General features: G+C 37.0%; 1 protein-coding gene across 1 annotated transcript; it reads right to left on the reverse strand.

The window, feature by feature from the left end:
- Positions 1-10067: 10067 nt before the first annotated feature.
- Positions 10068-14701, reverse strand: LOC149212302 (uncharacterized). Its single transcript, XM_089391814.1, has 2 exons — positions 11748-14701; positions 10068-10702 (listed from the first exon to the last, which is right to left on the reverse strand). Exons 1-2 carry the CDS (start codon positions 14251-14253, stop codon positions 10386-10388), a joined length of 2823 nt encoding a protein of 940 aa, XP_089247940.1. The 5' UTR covers positions 14254-14701; the 3' UTR covers positions 10068-10385.
- Between the last annotated feature and the right edge of the window lie 6247 nt (positions 14702-20948).

Below are 20948 nucleotides of genomic sequence, written 5' to 3' on the forward strand. Positions count from 1 at the left end.
AGAGGCTAAGGAGTCTTAAGCTACCAACTAACATATGCAATTGATATAGGAAACAAAATATCAGTTGTTTTATTGATAAGACAAAAAGGAAAGTACAACCTTCGCCTTAGCGTTGCAGGTCTCCTTCGATGTGTCCGGGTTACAGCACCACTGTTAGTGTTATAGACATTTTTGTGCCTTGCAGCTCCAAGCATGAAATTTCCATAAACCAAGGGCTCCTAAGTCCCTAAAAGTGTTGTTCTAACCCCTAAAGGAACAAGGTCAACAAATTACAGCTTCTCCCAGAAGTTCTCCACCAGAAACTGCTCAGAATCAGTCAAATCAGGATCATTTCAGCTGCTCCACTGGCTAGCTGCGTTGCATAGCACCTAAATACACTAGCTAGGTGCGTTGCAACGCACCTAAATGCACTATCAGGGTGCGTTGAGCGGGAAATGACAAATGGCAGTGCCATTCCGCGAGGTGGAAAGACAATGGAAGCTTCCAGAATCTTCTCCTATGACACTTGCCTCACTGAGTTCGACCAAGGATGAGTAAGAGGCTTTCAGTCTCCAAGTGGAAGCAAGAACTGACAGAGAGAAGACACTAATCAAATGACAAGCTGACTCATCCTCCTTGCATACATCTATATATGGATCCCTCATCCCAGAGATCCAGAGGCTGGAATTTTGTGCATTGTAAGGAATTGTTGTTGGTTTTGAGATAGAGATCAGAGTATTGGGTGATTTATGCTTTGTTGGAGGTGAAGAGGGGCTTCTTTGCTGGGAGGTTGATGTTGGGTCAGGAATCATCGGTTGTAACTCCTCTTGGATCTTCTTGTTATATCAATAAAACTATTTGAGTTTTTCATACATGCTTGTGTATCATTGATGCTTGTTACATTTGTATGTTTAGCTTAAATCTGATCCTAAGCTGTTTATGAATATAGATCCATGCCTTTGTGTAGTTTTCTTCTTCTGTGATCTTACAGGAACTTGGTGAAGCTGAGCAAGTAAGAAAGCAAGTAGCTGGAAGCTGTCAAAGAAGAGAGGGATTGGATCAAAGGATTAGCGCAAGACATAGGTCGGTTCTTTCTATCCCCCTCTATCTTTAATTCATAAAGGAAATACAAAATTAGTTTTCTCTGTTTGTTTCTAAGGTAACTGTCACACCTTAGTGGGATAAAGTCGTTCTAAATAGACACTTTTCCCTGTAACAGTTAGCATGTCATGATTCACACTCAAAACAATGGGAGTTCAAGGCTTCTTCCTCTTTGCTTCAAACCAAACACTACAAGCTTATTCTCCCTTCACACACAAACTAGAAGGCTAAGGTTCTCAAGATGGTTATCAAGATTTGCAGATTATTCCAGCCCTTTCATTAGCTAGCTGAGGTTGGAAAATGAGTTTATATAGCTTTGATAGAGGGGAAATGGATCCTCTTATAGTGGGAGAGGCTTTATCCCTTTTGGTTTGTTCCATTTTAATAGGGGAAAGGAGCCCAAACAGTCTCTCTCAGCTCTATCTTGCCCAACCATTTACTAGACTTCCATTCACGAAGCTTCTAGACCTGGAAGCTTCGACTCCATTTTTAAAAACTTGCCAAAAAAGGGTCAATGCGGGTCATGAATGGCTTACCAGCGCCATTCAGTGCTAGGCCCAGTTAGACTTTGCAAATCAGCATAGGGAAGAAATTGAGTGCTAGCGTCGGTCTTGAAAACTGAGCTTGAAGGAATATTCTTGGGAAATTATGTAAGAGGGAAATATTCTGCAGATGAAAAGGGATGTAGGGCCATGTTCTTCATAGCAGGGAAGCACATGAGGGTCACTATAGAGGTCCTCCAGGATCGAGGAACGGGGAGTACAGGGACAATGACAAAATGTTGTGTAACAATAGCATAGTTGAAGGCATCTGTCTCAATTTCATATGATTGTTGCAGGTCTAGCAATGTGAGTACTGGTGCAGAGAAAATGAAATGATTCATCTCAATGAACACCTTTTGTTGGGACTTGACCATAAAAAATTGGCATTCACTTTGCCTTTGGTAACTTGAATCAGAGACCAAGTGATATGAGAGAATCTGAACATGAACCTTCGATAGAAATTGGAAAAACCGAAAAAGATATGAAGCTCTATTAGAGTGGTTAGCCAAGACGGCTAATCCCAAACGACTTGGATCTTAGCCGAATCCACATGCATGTCATGTTCATCAATGATGTAACCTAGATATTGGACCTGGTTCATGCCAAAGGTGCATTTCTTCAATTTGGAACATAGTTTGTGTTGTTGCAGGCTTTGAAGGACTTGCCGAATGTGTTGCAAGTGCTCTTCCAAACCCTTGTTGAAGGTGAGGATCTCGTCTAGATAAACAACCATGAAAGAGTTGGTGAATGGCCTCAATATGTCATCCATCAGCCTCATAAAAATTGCAGGGTCATTTGTCAACCTGAAAAACATGACCAACTACCCAGAAAGGTCCTCCTTGGATTTGAAGGTGGTCTTCCACACATCTGTGGGTTCTATTGGAACCTAATGATAACCAGACTTCAAATCAATCTTGATGAAGTACTTTCCCCCCTTTAATTGGTCAAGAAGGTCATCAACCCATGGGATTGGATACCCGTTTCTGACAATGATTCTATTTAGTGCCTGATAATGAATGCAGAGTCTCCAAGTCCTATCCTTCTTATGTATGAGTAGAATTGGGATCCCACAAGGTGAGTAACTTGGCCAAATGTGCCCTTTTTGTAGAAAATTCTAGATCTGCCGCTTGATTTCTTTATTTTCTAGAAGAGAGCGATGGTATATCGACCCATTGGGTAGAATTTCTCTGAGAGTCAGATCAATTGAATGCCTAACCTAACAGATCAAAAGTTACCCCTATGGGTGGGAAGATATCCATGTATTCTTCCATGACCTTATCCACCTGTTTCTGTTGCGTGGAGGAACCCTTCCCATGGGTCATAAATGTGGCCATGATCATCCCCTTACTTTGAGAGTGAATTAGAAAGAAATCAAAATTATCGTTATAGGAGATGATCTTACTACATTTCTTAGCAGAGATCAAATAAATGGCACTAGGCAAGGCTAGCTCAACAATTCCGTAAAACTTACATCCCAAATTAATAATAATAGTGCGAGGTTTGGACTCATACATAACATGATGCTTCTACAAGTATGGTCGGGATAATAAAACATCACAAACTTCAAGGGGAACAACATCAAATAGTACCTCATCCGTGAAGGGCTTGATGTTGTAGGGCAGACGACACTATTGGGAGACGCAGAGATCTCACCCTTTGTCGAGCCATTAGATGGTGTACGATTGTGGTTGTGGTGTCGTCAGTAGGCCTAACTGCTTCATTGTAGAAATTCTATGTAGATTCAAAACTACTCATGTAATATACTAAAACATATGACTCAAATCTACTCTACTCATATGTGGAAAAAATTCACGATCGAGAAATGAAATCATAAACATGCGACATGATTCAACAAAGATACACGGATATTTATCTAAGGGAAAGTAACTTCTCAAAACCCCTTCCTATTTGTATTGCATTAATCATAAAATAGAGAAGAAATGCAATGCTTGCTCACGCCTTAGCAACCTCTGCACTAGTATAGTCTTTCTCACTGCCTCACCGACTGACTCTGGCCAACACTTAACCAATTTCTCAACCTTCCAAGCTCCTATTTCCTTGCATTGTTCCTTGAGGAATTAGGCCGCTATGAATTAGGAAATTCCTCATTGAGAATTGTGCAATTATTTTAGGCCCTTCTCTGACTACATTCACCACTTGTACACTTCGGAATAGTCTACAACTGATAGTATACTTTCCTTGAACTCCAATCTCAACTGGGTAACTTGAATTCTCTACATGCACCAATTATTCTGGGTTGATTAATGAGTTAACTAGTTGATCACTAAAGTACACACCCCATTACGTACCTTCCACTAGTTCTCGTGCAATTAGAACTATTTTAACTCACAATAACTCAAAGTCACTGAAATAGATTGCTATAAATTAGCAATCAATCATATTGAACTAAAATCAAGTGTCTCCAACTCAAATTAACTGAGTTAACTAAGTGACTAGTCCCATGTCACCTCAGTTAACTACCTCCAAATATTATGTTGAAATTCAAATTCAAATTTTAATCTATTTTGACCAAGGCAAAGTCAAAACTAGATTTTCTTGCTACATTTTCAACATTCACAGCCTCAACTGAGATTAGGTTATTTTGGCTCCTGTTGTCAACAATGAACTGCAACAAAGAACCATTCACCCACATCTATGAGTGGAAGATATGCTCCCCCTCCTCTAGATCTTTGGTCTCAATCTTATGGACCTTGGTGGTGGGACCAGTGGTGTTGGGCTCTTCATCAATAATTTTCTTCCCCTTGTCAGTCCCCTTGTCAGATTCTGACTCAAACATTGGTGGTGGGACCAGTGGTGTTGGGCTCTGCATCAATAATTTGTTGCCCCTTGTCAGCTCCCTTTTCAAGTTCCGACTCAAAGTTGAAACATGCATCTAACTCTAAATCTTTCAGCTTGACCACCAGTGACTGCTTGGTGCGACACTCATTTGTGTTGTGAGTAGGAGCCTTGTGGAAGTCACACCATTTTCCTATGTCTTTTCATCTTCTTGGAGCTCTTCTTGTCTTGTAGCTTTGATGGATTGTCCTGGGTCACCCCACCTTGGCTCTGTCCTTTGTTCTATGGTTTGGAGGTGTCTTTTCCCTTCTTTGGATTCGCAGATCCAAAGTATCACTTCTTCTGTTTAAATTTATGCTCGATCTTTACAACATATCAGTATGTGACGCCAAGCGAGGAGATGTACAGGAAATCCATCTCTGCCTAGATGTATTTGTGTAGATAATTGTGGTACTTGAGTACTATATTCCGCTCAGAGTCCTTGATACCAAAATTTTTGTGGAGGTTATGAAAAATATTTGTGAAATCCGACACGTCTTGCTCCCTTCTTTGCCGCAGTGCGGTCCATTTTATGTACTTATATTCATAACTTATGATAGGGTAATATTGTTCCTAGATGGCGTCTTAGAAAGAATTCTAAGTGGGTGCGACTGAAAATAGTCAGGGTTCCTTATCATCCCTCTACTTACAATAGGTTTTCCATGAGTCCTTGAGGTGGGGGGCGACTCTGAGGAGTGAAAAAGTAATATTTTCCCTATTGGAGAAATTATTGACCAAAAAATATCTTTCTAGCATATTTAACCATTTATCTATGGCATTTGCGTCTATATGGCATTCAAATATATTAGTGTCAAAGTTAACTTGTATCTTAAAGGGGGTGACACCTCCGAAGTGACTGCTGGATAAAGATACTTTGCCTGCTGATACTCGCTGAAGGATCTGAGTATCCATCATCTCATTCCTTTATCGCTCAAGAACTTGTTCAAGCAACATTTTGCAAGGATCTCTTACTCCCTCCTCTTTATTTTCTTCCTTCATGGGAGGTTCTCAGGGTCAGCAAGGCCATCCTTGCAAGGGTTCAACCAATTCAAGTCCTAATTTCTTATACCCTGACCTCATTGGGGATGTGTACAGAAAAACATAGAAAAAGAAGACCGCTCTTATACCACTGATTCAATTTTATGCAAGAATGAAATTAAATATAGATTTAAACATAAACACAAAGTTATTTTGAAAACCGAACTTCAATTAATTCATAACAAATATTGAGAATTGCTTACATGCATGATGAAAATAAACTAGCTCGGGCGATGGTAGCTTATCTCTGAGAAGAGATGTGACGACTACATGCCTTATGAACTGTGTTAGAATGAGGCTCAGAGGCCTTTTGTTATTAAGAAATAATGGAAAACCTAAACATCTAAAAATATAACCCTAGGTGATGAAGCACCAAAATTTTGTGGGCCCTATTGGGATTAGTTGGAATGCCAACTTCCCGTGGTTATAATTTGGGCATATGATCTTTGTTTAGCACGCATGATACATCATTAGAAAGATCTATCCAAGAACAAAAAAAATTCTCAAGAATACCTTGCCCCTTGGATTATGGGATTGACATGTTTTCCAGAAACAAACATCGTTTAGGGCCTCAAAATGGCTCCCAAAGTTCGAGACCCAAAAAACTGGCAATAATAGAAATTTGTGCTAGAATTAAAGAAACTGAAAGGAAACATTGTTGGGGGTCCAAGTGAAATAGGTGGGTGGCCACCAATATCCATCTGGATCAGTCCTCCCCCCTTAGGAAGCAATGGTTCCCATTGCGTTGAGAGCCACCATTAGATAGGGAAACTTCTGCTAAACTTGGTCCTAGTGAGACATTTGCCTTAGTGCAGGAGCTGGAAAATTTGACAACTCGATACAGTTGGATCCTCTATTGGCGAGTGTTCTTGATATGTGTGTCCATGATCCAATTAGTTGTGGCCTGTTCAATGCAATTTGGGTTGAGTCTTGTTGGTGTCAGCTGCTAAGCAATGTTTGATGTGTCGAGCAATGGCGGAAAGTATGGCCAAAGGTGGTCCACATTGAATATGGGGTGCAAGCCAAGGAATGAGGGAATACTAAGATTGAAAGTGTTGTCTCCCACAACAATTGGAATCAAAACACCCATGCATCTATCCCCTTAATGACCTAAAAGAAATCAAATTCAGTTTAGTTAACCACACATAGGAAACAATCTATACATCAAGCACAAAGAATGATTCTCAAATACAAATGGAAGCATAAATTTCCAAATTCTATTAATCGAAATTTATGTGTATACATTTTAGTAATTTTCTTTCCTCCTTGGCCTCATTACATAATGATGGCCTTCCCTTCTACCCTTGCCATCGTCATCCTATGACCTCTCCTTTTTTCCATCCCCCTTTACAAAGAGAAATAAACAATTTTTATCTACTGTACAAAATTACCCTTTCTAGGAAGTTATTTCCAAAAAATCTAAAGCTAACTCGAAAAATCTAAAGCTAATTAAAATTTTGGTAAAAACTAAAAAAAACTAAGAAAACAACTCGAAAAAACACTAAAAGGCCAATTTGAGGCTTCATATGAAGGAATTTTGGCCCCAGAAAAGTGTCAATATGCTAATTACTTGCATTAGGTGCTCTACCCATGTTTGGGTAACATATTTGGGGTACAACCCCACCAGTTCCATAAATATGGCTGTTATTACCATGCCCTCACATTATATATTTTCCTTTGGAAGGTTAACAATCTTAGATCTAATGAATGTTGCCTTATCCAAATGATTTATTGGCAAGGGCTAATCCCAAAATCCCTCTTGTTGGCGTACCTCCTCCTCATGACTTCTCATGGTCTATATTAAAGCTTCACCTCTTTATCAATTGTTACTGAATATAATGACAATTTCTCTAGTCTTTTAAACCATTTACATTTACTTTCCCATATAGGCATCACTACCATGATTAATTAAAATTACAGTATTAGTGGGGGATTAAAGGTTGGGATGTTACACCTTGTATGAGGAAGCATGTGGAAGCTTTTATTAGAAGGTGTACCTTATGTAATTAATCTAAATATTCTTGTACCAACCACTTTAGTTCCCTCACAACCTTGGGAATACAAATCCATGTAATTTATTAGTGGCTTTGTCACTACTCTTCAAAAGCATGGATACATATTTTTTTGTTGTATGTAGGTTTTCTAAAATGGTTATGTTTAGACCTTACAACAACTATAGATGCCTCCAAAGCTCTTCATTTGTTCTTCCAACACGTGCACTGCTACTTTTGTCTTACAACTCACTACATTTTTTATTTTGGCTTTAGATTTCTTAGTTATTTTGGAAAACCTTATGGAAGCTTTTGGGTCATCAATTGATGTTCTCTATACCCTTACATCGACAAACTAAAGGTCAAACCAAGGTGGTAAAATTCTTATTGGTTCATGATATTTGCATCTATCATCAACATCATAAATGGTGGAACATTTATCGTCATGTGATGCAACATAGCTACAATAGCTCTCCATATCTCTATAGGGCACTTACTATTTGAGGTTTGTTATGGATATCAATCCCATTCTCTTTTTGAGAAACTCATAGTTATGTGGTCCAAATTGGATCATTATATTGTTTTTCGTCCATCTCAATGCTTTCAAGGTAGAAAAAGTAGATAAATCAGCTTAGAGGAGAAGTTTTAGCAACGGGAACCAATTTGGAGAATTGGGGTTAGAAACCTTCCACAACCAATTTGAGGCCTTAAATTATGTTTTTTGGGGGTAAAACTTTGTCAGTTAAGTGTAATTTCCTCTTGGGCTATTCTACACTTGAATACCTTTCTAATGGTAAAAGAAACACATCAATCGGAATTCAGATGCAAAAGTTATGCCTCTAGAAAATTGACTTGTCGTGATTGACCACCATAATTCAAGTGGATGCCATGTCAACCCCAATTACTCATGGAAAGGCTAGCCATGTGGGCACCATGAATAAGACTCTAAAAGGGTTGAGTTGTAATGCATATTGAGGGTTGAATCGGTCAAATTTAACCCCTAACTTGCTATCAACCTGCGTTATATTTGGGTCACTAGAGGAAAAGGGGTTTGATTCTATTCTAGTGCATTTTGCTCCATAGTAGAGCAGAAGATCTAAGAGTGGATAAAGAGAGGGCATAATAGAGAGAGTTTGTGTTCTACAATAGCATGTGGGTCACATGTCTCACTCTTTTGTATTCGCACCAATTCTATTCAGAGAAAGAGAGCATAGTGTAAGCTCACCTTCTAGTTGGGTTTTCTCTCAAAAGGGTTTTCTAGGTCATATCTTGGCATTGTTGTGGTTTGTGAGTGATTTCTTTATTTGTTCTCTATTTTCCGCATTTTATATATTGGGTGCATAAGCACAAAACTGTAATTTAATAAGTCCCTAAAATCTAAGGAAAATTAACCCTCATAGTATAGATTTCGGATTCTAGTATAGCATTATCAAATCTGTTGTGACGAACTGTCTAGTTGAATATTCACGATAGTTTATGGATCACTCTGCCCACAACAACAAAAGTAGCAAGCTAAGGCTTCTTCTTTTGTCTAAGATTTGGCTAAAATCCATGCCTAGTTTCAAAATACCTTGTGGACAACTCAATCAAATACAAGGGCTTCATTATCAACATTACATCTCTCCTTGTTTTCAAATTGGTGATAAAGTTTGTCTTTACTTGGACAAACAAAGGTTTAGATCTCATTTGACAACGTCCTAACTTCAAACTTATTCGATATGGGCCTTATGCCATTTTGCAGCAAATGGAGGAAAATGTTTTTCAGTTAGATCTTCCTTCTTAGTTTGGTATACATGTTGTTGAGAATGTGAATCAGCTTAAGCTTTATGGGGCCACCACATTTGAAGGATGAAGCTGTTATCTCTCATCATAAGGACACTATCCAAGATGTTCAACCTTCATTGGATGAAGATACTCTTCCTGATGTCTGCACACACATCACCAGGGCTATATGCACTATTAGTTATAGAGTTGGTCACAAACATGTATTACCAACTCAAGCTAAGTTGGTGTCCCAGTCGATATTTTACCAACTCAAGCTAAGTTGATGTCCCAGTCAATATTTGATCAACATTTTCCATATCTGCATGAGAAGTTGGGGACAATTTCCTTTATATAGGGAGGAAATGATGAGACATGACCCTATGAACTATTATACATTGTTGTATATTCTTATGTATTGTATATCGCTACGTACTTTCCTAAAAGTTTTGTCTTTTAGAAGCTTCCTTGCACATGTTTTCTCTTGGTCGTTTTCTTCCTTTACAATGTTCCTTTATTGTACTTAATTGGAGACTTAACCAATTTTAATCACTCTCCCACAATTTTGAACACTTATATAAGCAATACAAATGAATATACAAATATGTGCCCATTGTTGTAACTTCCTATCTTATCATATTTGTATGCTTGATCTTGTGTTTTCTTTTCTGCAAGTATAGAACTTTGTATGAATATCAGATGATGTAGTCACAAGACAAGATCATGTTTGAAAACCTGGAACTATAAGCATTGAAGAAACTGACTTATTTTAACTAGTTTTTGCTTCAATGTCAATATAGGCAATAAGTTTCCTGGCATTTAAATCAGAAGTATTTGTATTCATATATTTGTGCTTTACACTAGTTTCATGATATGGACTACGATGATCTAGCATAGGCACTTTACTGTGCATAAGTACACAACCGCAGATTTTTCTCAATGGGGACTAGGTAAAAAAATCAACATTTTAACCACCTCATAATTCCATGTCTGAATATATGTTAATCCTTAGCATATTGGTAATAATAGAGATAGATTTAAGTCTCCTTAAAATGATAGAACACAGTATCCTGTTCCCACTCATAAATTGCCGGGCAGTAAATCTCATTCATATACTGAGGAATCAAGTTAACGTCATTCATGCAACTTGTCTGACCATTTGGAGCCTTTCGACTACAGTTCTCATTGTTGGTCTCGTGTCTGGGGAAGAGCTAATGCAACTGAGAGCTACTTTCAGCATTGAAATCATCTGATTCTGTGTTTCGAGGGAAAAGTCTCTGATTCTTGTGTCAAGAATTTGTTTCCATGTTTCCTCTCCTGAGAGTGTCGACTGAACCCACTTTGCAAGATCTATTCCATTGGTAATGGGAGGCCTTCCAGTCAGTAACTCTAGCAAAATGACCCCAAAGCTATAGACATTACCAGCAGCAGTCACTCTCGTAATGTATGCATATTCTGCAGACACCATATTCAATAAGTACCAAAATCAATACCAAACCTTACAGTATAATATGCTCCTAATTGCAGAGACTGAAATGAAGAGAAAGTCAGAATCGAAACAAGCAGATTTGCTGACTATATTCCTACTACCCTTGCAAAATATGTTAAGGAAACATTTACACAGCTTCCATGTACAACAAAGTATGGCATTTCAAACTGTAAGGTAACATAGATCTCAGGAAGAAAAAAGTCTCAAATGAAGTCATAAATTTTAGGATACAATAGGTACTACATGAATATGAGAATTAGCAAAGGAAGGAAAAGGTTTGAGGTTAAGGATTAATAGAATTATAAATTCCTTAGCAAAATAGAGATTTTTGAGTGTATAAAATAGTCATGACTTGGGCCTGGGAACAACTCAGCAATGTGAAATTTGGTCAAACTCAACAAGTAGTTCGTTCATACTCAGTCAAACTCACTGTTTTGGTCAAACTTGTGAGTTTTACCAGATTTGACAATTGTTTCCCCAGATGAGCAGACTAGACTTGTTTCAGAGCTGGGCCAAGTAGACACCGAGTCTACTGAATCTTGTTTCACTAATGTGTAAACATTGGCATATCTTCTCGTATCAACACTTTGACTAAACAACTAATATGTAGCAATTTATAGCAGGAGTAAAAATATGGAAAATTTCAAAAATCCAAAAACATTTTATAACTATGGTTCCTACCCTTGACAGCTTCTACACCAAAGAAGTATACACTACGCATTATACAAACATTGAGCTCTCTAAGTTAGTAAGTCCTAATTTCCATCTTGAGAACATAATCCAATAACAAAAGTTTGGCAAAGTGATACCTATGCTTTAAATGATATAAAAAATACTTGCTCTAATCTGACAGTCATAACTCCTATTTGCTGGAGAAGCTCTACAATCATAATGAGCTATGATTGGAAGGAACATTTTAGTATGGTCTCTCTTATATAGCCAAAAATAACTATAAAACACAATGTTCTGCAACATTTACTGTTTTGGCATAAATGAGTAGCTAGAACATACCTGGAGGGACATATCCAACTGAACCAGCAATTGCAGAAATACTCCCTGTGCTCTTGGAAGGATCAACAATCTTGCAAAGCTCAATATCACCTATTTGTGGCTCTGTTAAAGACTTCAGGAGAATGTTTTTGGCAGTGAGATCAAGGTGGAAGATTGGTTGTTGACACCCATGTAGAAAAGCCAAACCTTGTGCTACACCTATGGCAATGCTGCAACGAGATGACCAATCCAATACAGAAACATTACTAGTGTGAAGGAAGTCTGAGAGGCTGCCTTTATGAACATATTCGTAGAAAAGGTAAGCACAATCTGTGTCTAGAACATGTGCCAAGGGCGTCAGGATGTTGGGATGCGTTATCCTCCCCTGCTTCTCCAGTTCTGCACCAAGCTTTCGGTAGTTTCCTGATTTGAGACTTTCGTCAGTCCAGTTGAGCTTCTTCACAGAATAACGAATGCCAGAAGGCATGACAGCTTTGTAGTAAGTACTAAACTTGTTCTTTAAAAATACATTTGCGGGGTCGAGAGTAGCTTCAACACCCTTTTCAAAATCAATCTTTAGCCTGTGGATGCTATCCGGTTGAATAAACTGGCCTTCGATCTTACATGCTAGCTGCACCTCTGGCATTTGATATTGATAGTGCCGTAAGTATTTACATGCCACGATAAACAATGCAACTGTCCCAATGACAAAAACAGCACTTGCAATAGCAATTCCAATCAACAATTTTGCCGAAATTCTTTTCTTTATAGTGGTGGCAGTAGCAGGAACACATTGCCCAGTACAGAGACCAGGGTTTCCTGTATCATTAATAAGCAACCCTTTTCTGAAGTTTGGAAGGATGCCTGTTAATCTATTGTTTGACAGGTTCAACAGTGTGAGACTGAGCATAGCTGTCAAAGAACCTGGAACTTCTCCTGTCAACTTATTGTTGGAAAGATCCAAGATTTCTAGCATGTACAAACCAGAAAGAGTACTCGGAATTTCCCCTTCTAGAGAATTGCCGCTGAGATTGAGTTGAATTTGCAACTTTCTGACGAAGCCAAGTTCCAATGGAATTGTTCCAGTTAGATTGTTGCCACCCAACTGGAGCTCTAACAAGAACCGGCAGTCTTTAACATTTCTTGGAATCGTTCCTGTTAGGAGGTTGTTCTGTAGGCGCAGATTTTGCAGCCACAGATGCTTGAAATTTTTTGAGGTTATGGGCCCTGATAGAAGATTGCCACTCAAATCAACATATAACAAATTAGTTGACAGTAAATCTGGAATGCTTCCATTAAAATGATTGTTAGGCAACTTCAACACTTGCAACTGTCGAAGTGAAGGCAGCTGATCGGTTAATGAGCCTGTCAAATTGTTGTGGCCAAGATCAAGTAGTTGAAGACTGGTACATTTTGCCAGCTGCTGCGGAATCTGGCCATCTAGTAAGTTGTCATTCATTTCTAAGTATGCCAATCCAGGTACGCTTCCAATTGTAATAGGGATGCTTCCACTCAGGGAATTGTTGCCTATTCGTAACCTAAACAACTCCCTCGAGAAATTTTGAGGAATCTGTCCAGAAAGTGAATTACTTGTAAGGTCTAGACTACGCAAGCTGCTCAAAGCAAAAACTTCTTGAGGAATGCTTCCATTTAGCCAATTGTAGCTCAGATCGAGAAACTGCAATTTTGTGAGGTTAGCTAACTGAGCTGGTATGTTTCCAGTAAGCCGATTCTGATTCGATGCGAAGCGAGTCAAATTGTGGAGAAGACTCAATGTTTCAGGAATTATTCCAGATAATTTATTGGATGACACAATCAGGGTTTCTAAATTTTTAAGGTTCACAATACTATCAGGGATTTTGCCATTCAGTTCATTGAAGCTGAGGTCTAGTTCAACCAAATTGGTGCATTCCACAAGTTCTTGAGGAAATTCACCTACAAAAGCATTATGAGAGAGAACTAATTTCTTTAACATTCCCAGACCTCCCAACAATGAAGGTATTGGACCGATGAATTGATTGTATGTCAACGTGAGGATTCTGAGGTCTGTCAAATTCTGAATTTGTTGACCAAAGTGCCCTGTCAATCTGTTGTGAGAGACATCCAGGGACTGAAGTTTGTGCATAGGCGCAAGCGAAGGAAGGGAACCTCCCATTAAATTAGAACCTATGTTAAGGGTAACCAAGCTGGTGCAAGCCTTGACATCATCATCATATGGGGTTGCCAGGGAATTGTCAGAGACATCAAGGACTTGAAGGGCTTGAAGCTTACATAATGTCTGCCACGGATTTCCCTTCAACCCAAAACCGGACAAATGGAGCTCAATGATATTGCTCTCATTCGCAGTGCAATTCACACCACTCCATAAACATGGATTACCAGAGTTTGCATTCTTCCATGAGGATGATAAGTTAAACAGGGTTTTCATGACCTGTATTTCTTGTGTATCGAGACAAATTCCAGGATCTATACATGCAATAATGAATATGAGAGAGAGAAAGGGAGAACATGTAAAATAATACCTCATTTTTCACCAAATAGAAAAGGAGAATTTGAGCAATCCCTGCTTCAAATTATGTGTTGGGCATCTGTTTCTTCCACAGATTTTGTCTTAGGCTTCCTCCTCAGCCCAAGAATGATATTGGGTATGCAAGGTTGGCATTGTTATTCAATGGGATCGTTTTCAGATATGAAAAAGCCGAAGATTAGATATGACAACTTTTTTCTGGTTAAAAAATGCATCAAGATGTGAGAGTCTGACAAAAGTCCAAGGTGCAGAGTGCCATAAGGATTTTTATCGTTTGTCTGTTTTGAAGGAAGCACAGACCTTTGCTAGGCCGGTGTAACAAAGGAGCAAGACTGCTGACTTGCAAATGTCTGTATTGACCTTGACTTTGAATTAGAATTAACTCAAACCCCACCTGGATTAGGTCTGAAGAGCAATTGGCTCATTTCCACGATTCGAATATAGGTGAAGAAGCTTCACATAAATCAGGTGGGATCTTTTTGAGTTTTTCCACTAAATTTCCAAATGTATTAAAATATTAATACTTTATAACCATTCAATATGCGACAAAATTGAAAAAAAATATAGTGGGGTGTGACAAATCCCTTTACATGGACAGTGTGATACTGGAATGTGAAGTTTGAAATGCTAAACATACACAAATGGAAAAATTGGTGCAGTAATTCATGTAAAGGTTAAACAATGAAATGAAATACAGTAAACCAAATAGAGAACCAAATGCAACAAAGATGATAAAGAGAAAAGAATATGTCAATAGGATATTGAATAAATATTTAGGATAATATACAAGAGGCCCTAACAGTTCGAATATAAAAGAAAAACAATGAAATATAAGGAAATTGAAGAGTGAATAAAATGATAAAAAAATAATAATTGGGTTAAATAAAAGGGTACGATAATAATTAGAGAACGGTAAAGTTGATATAATTTAAAATAAATAGAAAATAAATTAAATTAGGTTAATGATATATTTCAATTGGAATAAGTATTATTATTAACCATATAAATTAAATATATTTTTATTATTATATTGGTTTTATAATGTATATAAAGATTAATTAAATAATTTTTTAATTAAACTATAAATTAAAAAAATAAAATTAAAATTAAAAAATAAATAATATATTATAAACATAATATTATAATGAAATCCGTTAATAAATTAATGGGTAAAATCATTGCTATATATAACCATATATATAAAGTATAAAGTAAAAGTGGTAGAATTATGGTAGTTTATGTTTAGAAGAGATGCGTTAATTACAAAGTTAGAATCATATTATGTTAATGTTTTTAATGTTGAAAATCTTTATTCTTAACCATTAAAAATTGAGGTGGTGAAAAGAAAGTTTGAGAAATCTAATTAATTTGTCAACTTTTTAAGATCATAATTTTTCTATTTTGTAAGTTACTATAAAATTTATTCTCAAATATATATATTTAATAGATTTAATAATAGAAAATTCTAATAAACCAAAATGATAAAAATATACTAAAAGTTCAAAACTTATAACATTATTCTAAATCTAACAAAGTTCAAAATCATTTCTAAAATAACTATAATTCTAAATAAGCATTTAGAAGTTTCAAATAACCACTTAGATCATGAAAATGCCCTGGCTTGTATCACTTTCATTTAAAGGGAATAACAAATTGGAATTTAATATTTAAAAACATAATTGATTGAGATTTCAAAATTGTTTTAATTTTTAAATAATTTTGTTAATATAATTGGGTTCTTATAGGCTTTTCTTTTAAATATGATGGCCATATCTAATAAAGATAATAACATTAGGTAAGCTTATGCTTATTGAAAAAGTATTTGTGTTTTACTTTTAAGTTAAATGGAAGTAAAAATGTTGAGGTAAAGATATTCTAAAATTAAGATTGGTAAGTAAAATTAAATGTACTGGTGTAACACCCTCCTCCCACATTTATCCAAGCTAATCAGTCTACTAGGGTAAACATGTGATGGAGAGTTACTATGATGTGATTCAACTCCTCATGTGTAGTTAAGGAAGCAAAACCGACTAAACAACACCAATTTGACCTTCCACGGGAGCTACAAAACCTTTAGGAGACAACCAACCCTCCCAAGTACCTAACCCCTCAGACAACTTGTCACTTTACTGACCTAGCACCCCAGTCGCTCCCTTGACAAGCCATTTGTGCAGCTAGAACCCTCTAGTCGCTCTCACAGCAAGCATCCCAGGGACTGCAGTCCTTTTCAAGTAGTTTTGTGCCAGTGACCTTGGATTCTGAGCCACTTTTTCAGGGCTAGGACTCAAGCCTCTACCCAAAACTTCATGAAAAATCCATAAATGATAAATATTACTGAAATAAAGATACTAATGCAAAAATTGAACTAGGACTTACACTACTATCCATGACAAGCATTCTGTCAAATAGATCATGAACATGTAATCTACATGTCATAACAACATATCTAAGAACAGGGGTCTCATACTTATCTAATAATCACCAAAGAGGACTGATACCTCCTCACAATAGTTGCATTGTTCTTTATTAGGTCATTCATTCATTATTGTTTCATATGCTAATCAAAACATGATGAGATTCATACATCATAACTTTCATAAAGCATACTTATAACCAACAAATAACCAGAGATATATCAAAGAGGAAACAACCATTAAAGCCACATAATATGAAGTGCTTTTACTCATGAAAATACCAAGGCAAAGTAACTCTTATTAACATATGTAAATCCAACCAAGTCAAGAACTTCCTCGTACCACCCAACCATAGATCGAGCTAAACTAAATACCTCTTTCAGCTAATCACCTCTGTGCCATATTCCAAGCATGAATCTGGGATCTCATGAAACAAATCAAACAAAAGCAAACCAGGGCTTCCAAAGGACAAACCACCTCAACCCTCAACTAGTGATTCCACCTCACGGTCGGACATCACTAACCATCTCCAGATCGATCTCTACCCAAGTTGTCTAGGGCTCCAAAGTGTTTGTCCCAATCAAGGTTTCTAGGACTAATAAATCAACCTATAGATGTTGTCGGGCTCCATATCATTTGTCCAACCAGGGCTTCCAGAATTAGTAACTCAACCCACTAAGGGCTCTAAAGCGTTTTTCCAACCAAGGCTTCCAAGACTAGTAACTCAACCCAAGTTGTTACAGGGCTTCCATAATGTTTGTCCAACCAAGGTTCCAAGAACTATTAACTCAACCCACAACCAAGGGAACATGAGCACCAACCAGAAAACAAAAGGAAAACCCACAAGACCATGACTATCTAGGAAATGGCAAGGCTAGGCAAAAGCACTATCACTCTAGGCAATCCTCCATTTCAATGACATAACATAACCAAATTACCACATGCATATGCCATGCATGCCAAAAATACCGAGGAAATCATACATTCAACTCAGTATTTGCAAGAAAATCTTGTTGCAACTATTGATCCTGATGTTCTCTTGTGCTTTCCTGCTTTTCCTTTTCCTTCTTGCTCCAAATCCCAAGTATGACACACTCCTCCAAGAGTGCTTCAAGAATTCTCTAAGTGTCCAAGAGTATGAGAGAGAGAGAGAGCTCCAAAACTGAACTGACGAAAGGTTACAAATTGATCCTCATAAGCCTTTTTATCAATGCGGCCTCTATTTTCTTTAATTTCCATTTCATTTTCCTCCTCACTTGCAACCTATGACCTTTCACCTTCCTTTTCTCCTAATTTCCTTTATTTTCATAAGTAAAATGTCAATTAATGCCTCATGCATTTCAAAATCCTTTGCCATTGTCTTTGCCAATTTCCTTAGCCATTTATTAATCACAAGTGATCCCCGTCGCTATGTTTTTGCCCAATATTCAGCTTGGAATACGTGTCCCATGACCTTGGTCATTATTTTGCCTTTATTAACTTTATTACATGGATTTTTTACTAGGTTTGTTACAATTGGCAAGTAAAATTAAATGTTAAGTTGTCCTTATATGTTTTTAAGGATTAATATAATTTAATATAGTATTAATGGTTACAAGTGAATAAAATTAATGAATAAGGATTTAGGAAAAAAATTGATATAAAAAGGAATTTTTTTACGTGATTTAGAAAAGAGAGAAGTAAATATATCAAAACTTGGTTCAGGAAAGAGTTATGGAAAGACTTGATGCGAATGAATACAAAGATACAGAATTATAATATTTCATTTCCTAATTGAGTAATGAAAGTAGATATGCTAAGGTTGGATATATTATAAGGATTGTAATTTGTTGTGATTTTCTAGTACTAATTTTACTTTTTCCATATTGATTATTGTTATATTTGGATTGATAGATTAATTTCATCATAGAGAACTAAGGGAGCCCAATATATTAGAACCTTCACTTGAAAATGTTGTTGTAGCCCCATATCACCATGGGCACTAATTGTTGTAATAATGTCACCTCGCAAGGCCCATATAAATGCTTAGTGAGAGTTCATCATGATGTAACTCTAATACTAACCTTGATGAAATTCTTATTAATATTCTTATGAATGAAGACAATTATGTTTGTGATGTCTTGAATTTGGAAATTTCAAGAAAACACTGCTTAATGTAAATTTAGAAATTTCATATCCTTGAGTTTAAGTTTCCTTGATCTATTTTCTATGAACTTTCAATGTCCTTACGATTGATTCTCAAATAAAAATTAGAAAAACAATATATTCACTTCTATCTAGCCAAATCCATAAGATAGTGTAAGAAAAGAAGCACTGGAAAAATATACTTCAAGAGAATTGTGTTTGCGTCTTCAAGGGAAATAATTTGCAACATATGAAAGAAATGAAGATAACTTATAAACAACATATTTAATATAGTAACAAATATGCCCTTTTAGACTCTATTTACTTGTCAAACAAGTCAAAAAATTTACTCACAGTCATGTTGAATTAGCATACATAATGAGCAACAGAAACAACTTAATCACCATGAGAGCATAAGTTGAAATCAAATTTGTAAGTACACAAAGTTTAGATTGCAAATTACTCCTCGTGTATACATAACAATGAAGTTACAAGTACATACCAACTAATTATTATAAGACGATAAAATATATTCCTTTATGCTTATCCCAAGCTAGGACTCTCGAATGCATTCAAACCCTAGAAAGGGCATCTACCATTAAAATAAAACCCTAACCAATAATTATGACCCTAGAATGGAATCACACCAATATACTTCTAGCCACTCCAAAGGGTCAACATCAAGTTAGCATCAACACCAACAAGTCCACCCTTGATCTTTCTTGAAGCTTGCCTCACATAAGTTTCATAAGCAATGTTATGTGACTCTCCCCTAGGGTTTCTTTTCTAAAAAACCTAGATCCTTCTCACTCAAAGACATCAACCATTACACTTCAAGTTTTCTATAGGTTTTTCCTCTCAAAAATCCCCGTGCCTTCCTTACTTGCATCAACATAAGTGCATAGAATCAAGACATGTTCACTAATAAGAATCAAGATACAATGATATTATGAATTCCCTTCTACCACAGTTCTACCACATACCCTAGGTCTTTTTCTATTATATAACACAATCCAAATACCTCTAGAAAAAGTTGCAATGGGAAATGAATCGCATCAATACGATCTCCAAGTATTCTTCAAGTTGTGCTACATGAAGCTCAAGGACTCCTTTACTCCTCAAGCACTCATTTTCTTCTATGAAAACCCAAAGTATTCTTCTCTTCCATCATACAAGTGTTAGGTCCCAAGCTCATCCTAGCACTATCATTCATCCTCATGTCTCCTCTAAGGTTTATATCGCAAACCCTAGGTATTTTTTCCTCCAAGACTTCTCGAAGACAATTACAAAGGTAAAATAATGAGTACACTAATAATGAATAACATTAAAATATATATATGCTCCTGTTTTGCCAGGTGAAAAAAAAAATTGTTGGAACTCGCTTCAATCTTTTCTTTCAGAGCAAAATCCAGGAAATATTATCATTGCAGGGGATCTGAATGTCACCCTTGCTCTTGATGAGAAAAAGGGAGGCTCCCTTGTCAGGGACCCTGCCAGAGAATGGGTTGAAGATATTATGCTGGGTTGGGACCTGGAGGATATTAAACCTTCTTCAGGAAAATTCACCTGGTCCAACAAAAGATTAGCCCCAAACCACATTGCTGCCCGTTTGGACAGATTCCTATTCCATTCTTCCTTCCTGACATGCGGTCTTATGGCCACTTCTAAAATTCTACCAAATCTCATTTCTGATCACAAGCCCATCCTCCTTGAGCTTTCCCTGGATGGTAATTTAGGCCCCATCCCATTCCGTTTCAGTCCTCTGTGGATTCAGCAAGAAGGATTCCAAGATGTGGTTTCTGATGCCTGGAATAGGCCTGTCCATGGTTCCCCATTCTTTGTGTGGGAAGAGAAAATCAGGGTACTAAAAAGAAGTCTTAAGGAGTGGGAAAAAAGATTGGAAACTCCCACTGCCAAAAGAAAAGAATCTCTCAACAGTCTTGCTGCTCATCAAATAGCTATGGAGCATAGTCCTGTAACACAAAATCTTCTTCAAAAAGAAGTCGAGTTGCAAAAAAAGGTTCACAGATCTAGCAGGGAGGAGGAAGAATTCTGGAGACAGAAGTCTAGGAATCTATGGTTAAAGTCCGGAGATAGGAACACCAGTTTCTTTCATAAACAAGCCGAAGCCAGAAAGCACTTCAAAACAGTTTCTGA

This window comes from Pinus tabuliformis, chromosome 1_1, assembly GCF_031772625.1.
Source record: "Pinus tabuliformis cultivar Carrire ecotype Pingquan chromosome 1_1, CPIR1, whole genome shotgun sequence".
Classification (NCBI taxonomy): domain Eukaryota; kingdom Viridiplantae; phylum Streptophyta; class Pinopsida; order Pinales; family Pinaceae; genus Pinus; species Pinus tabuliformis.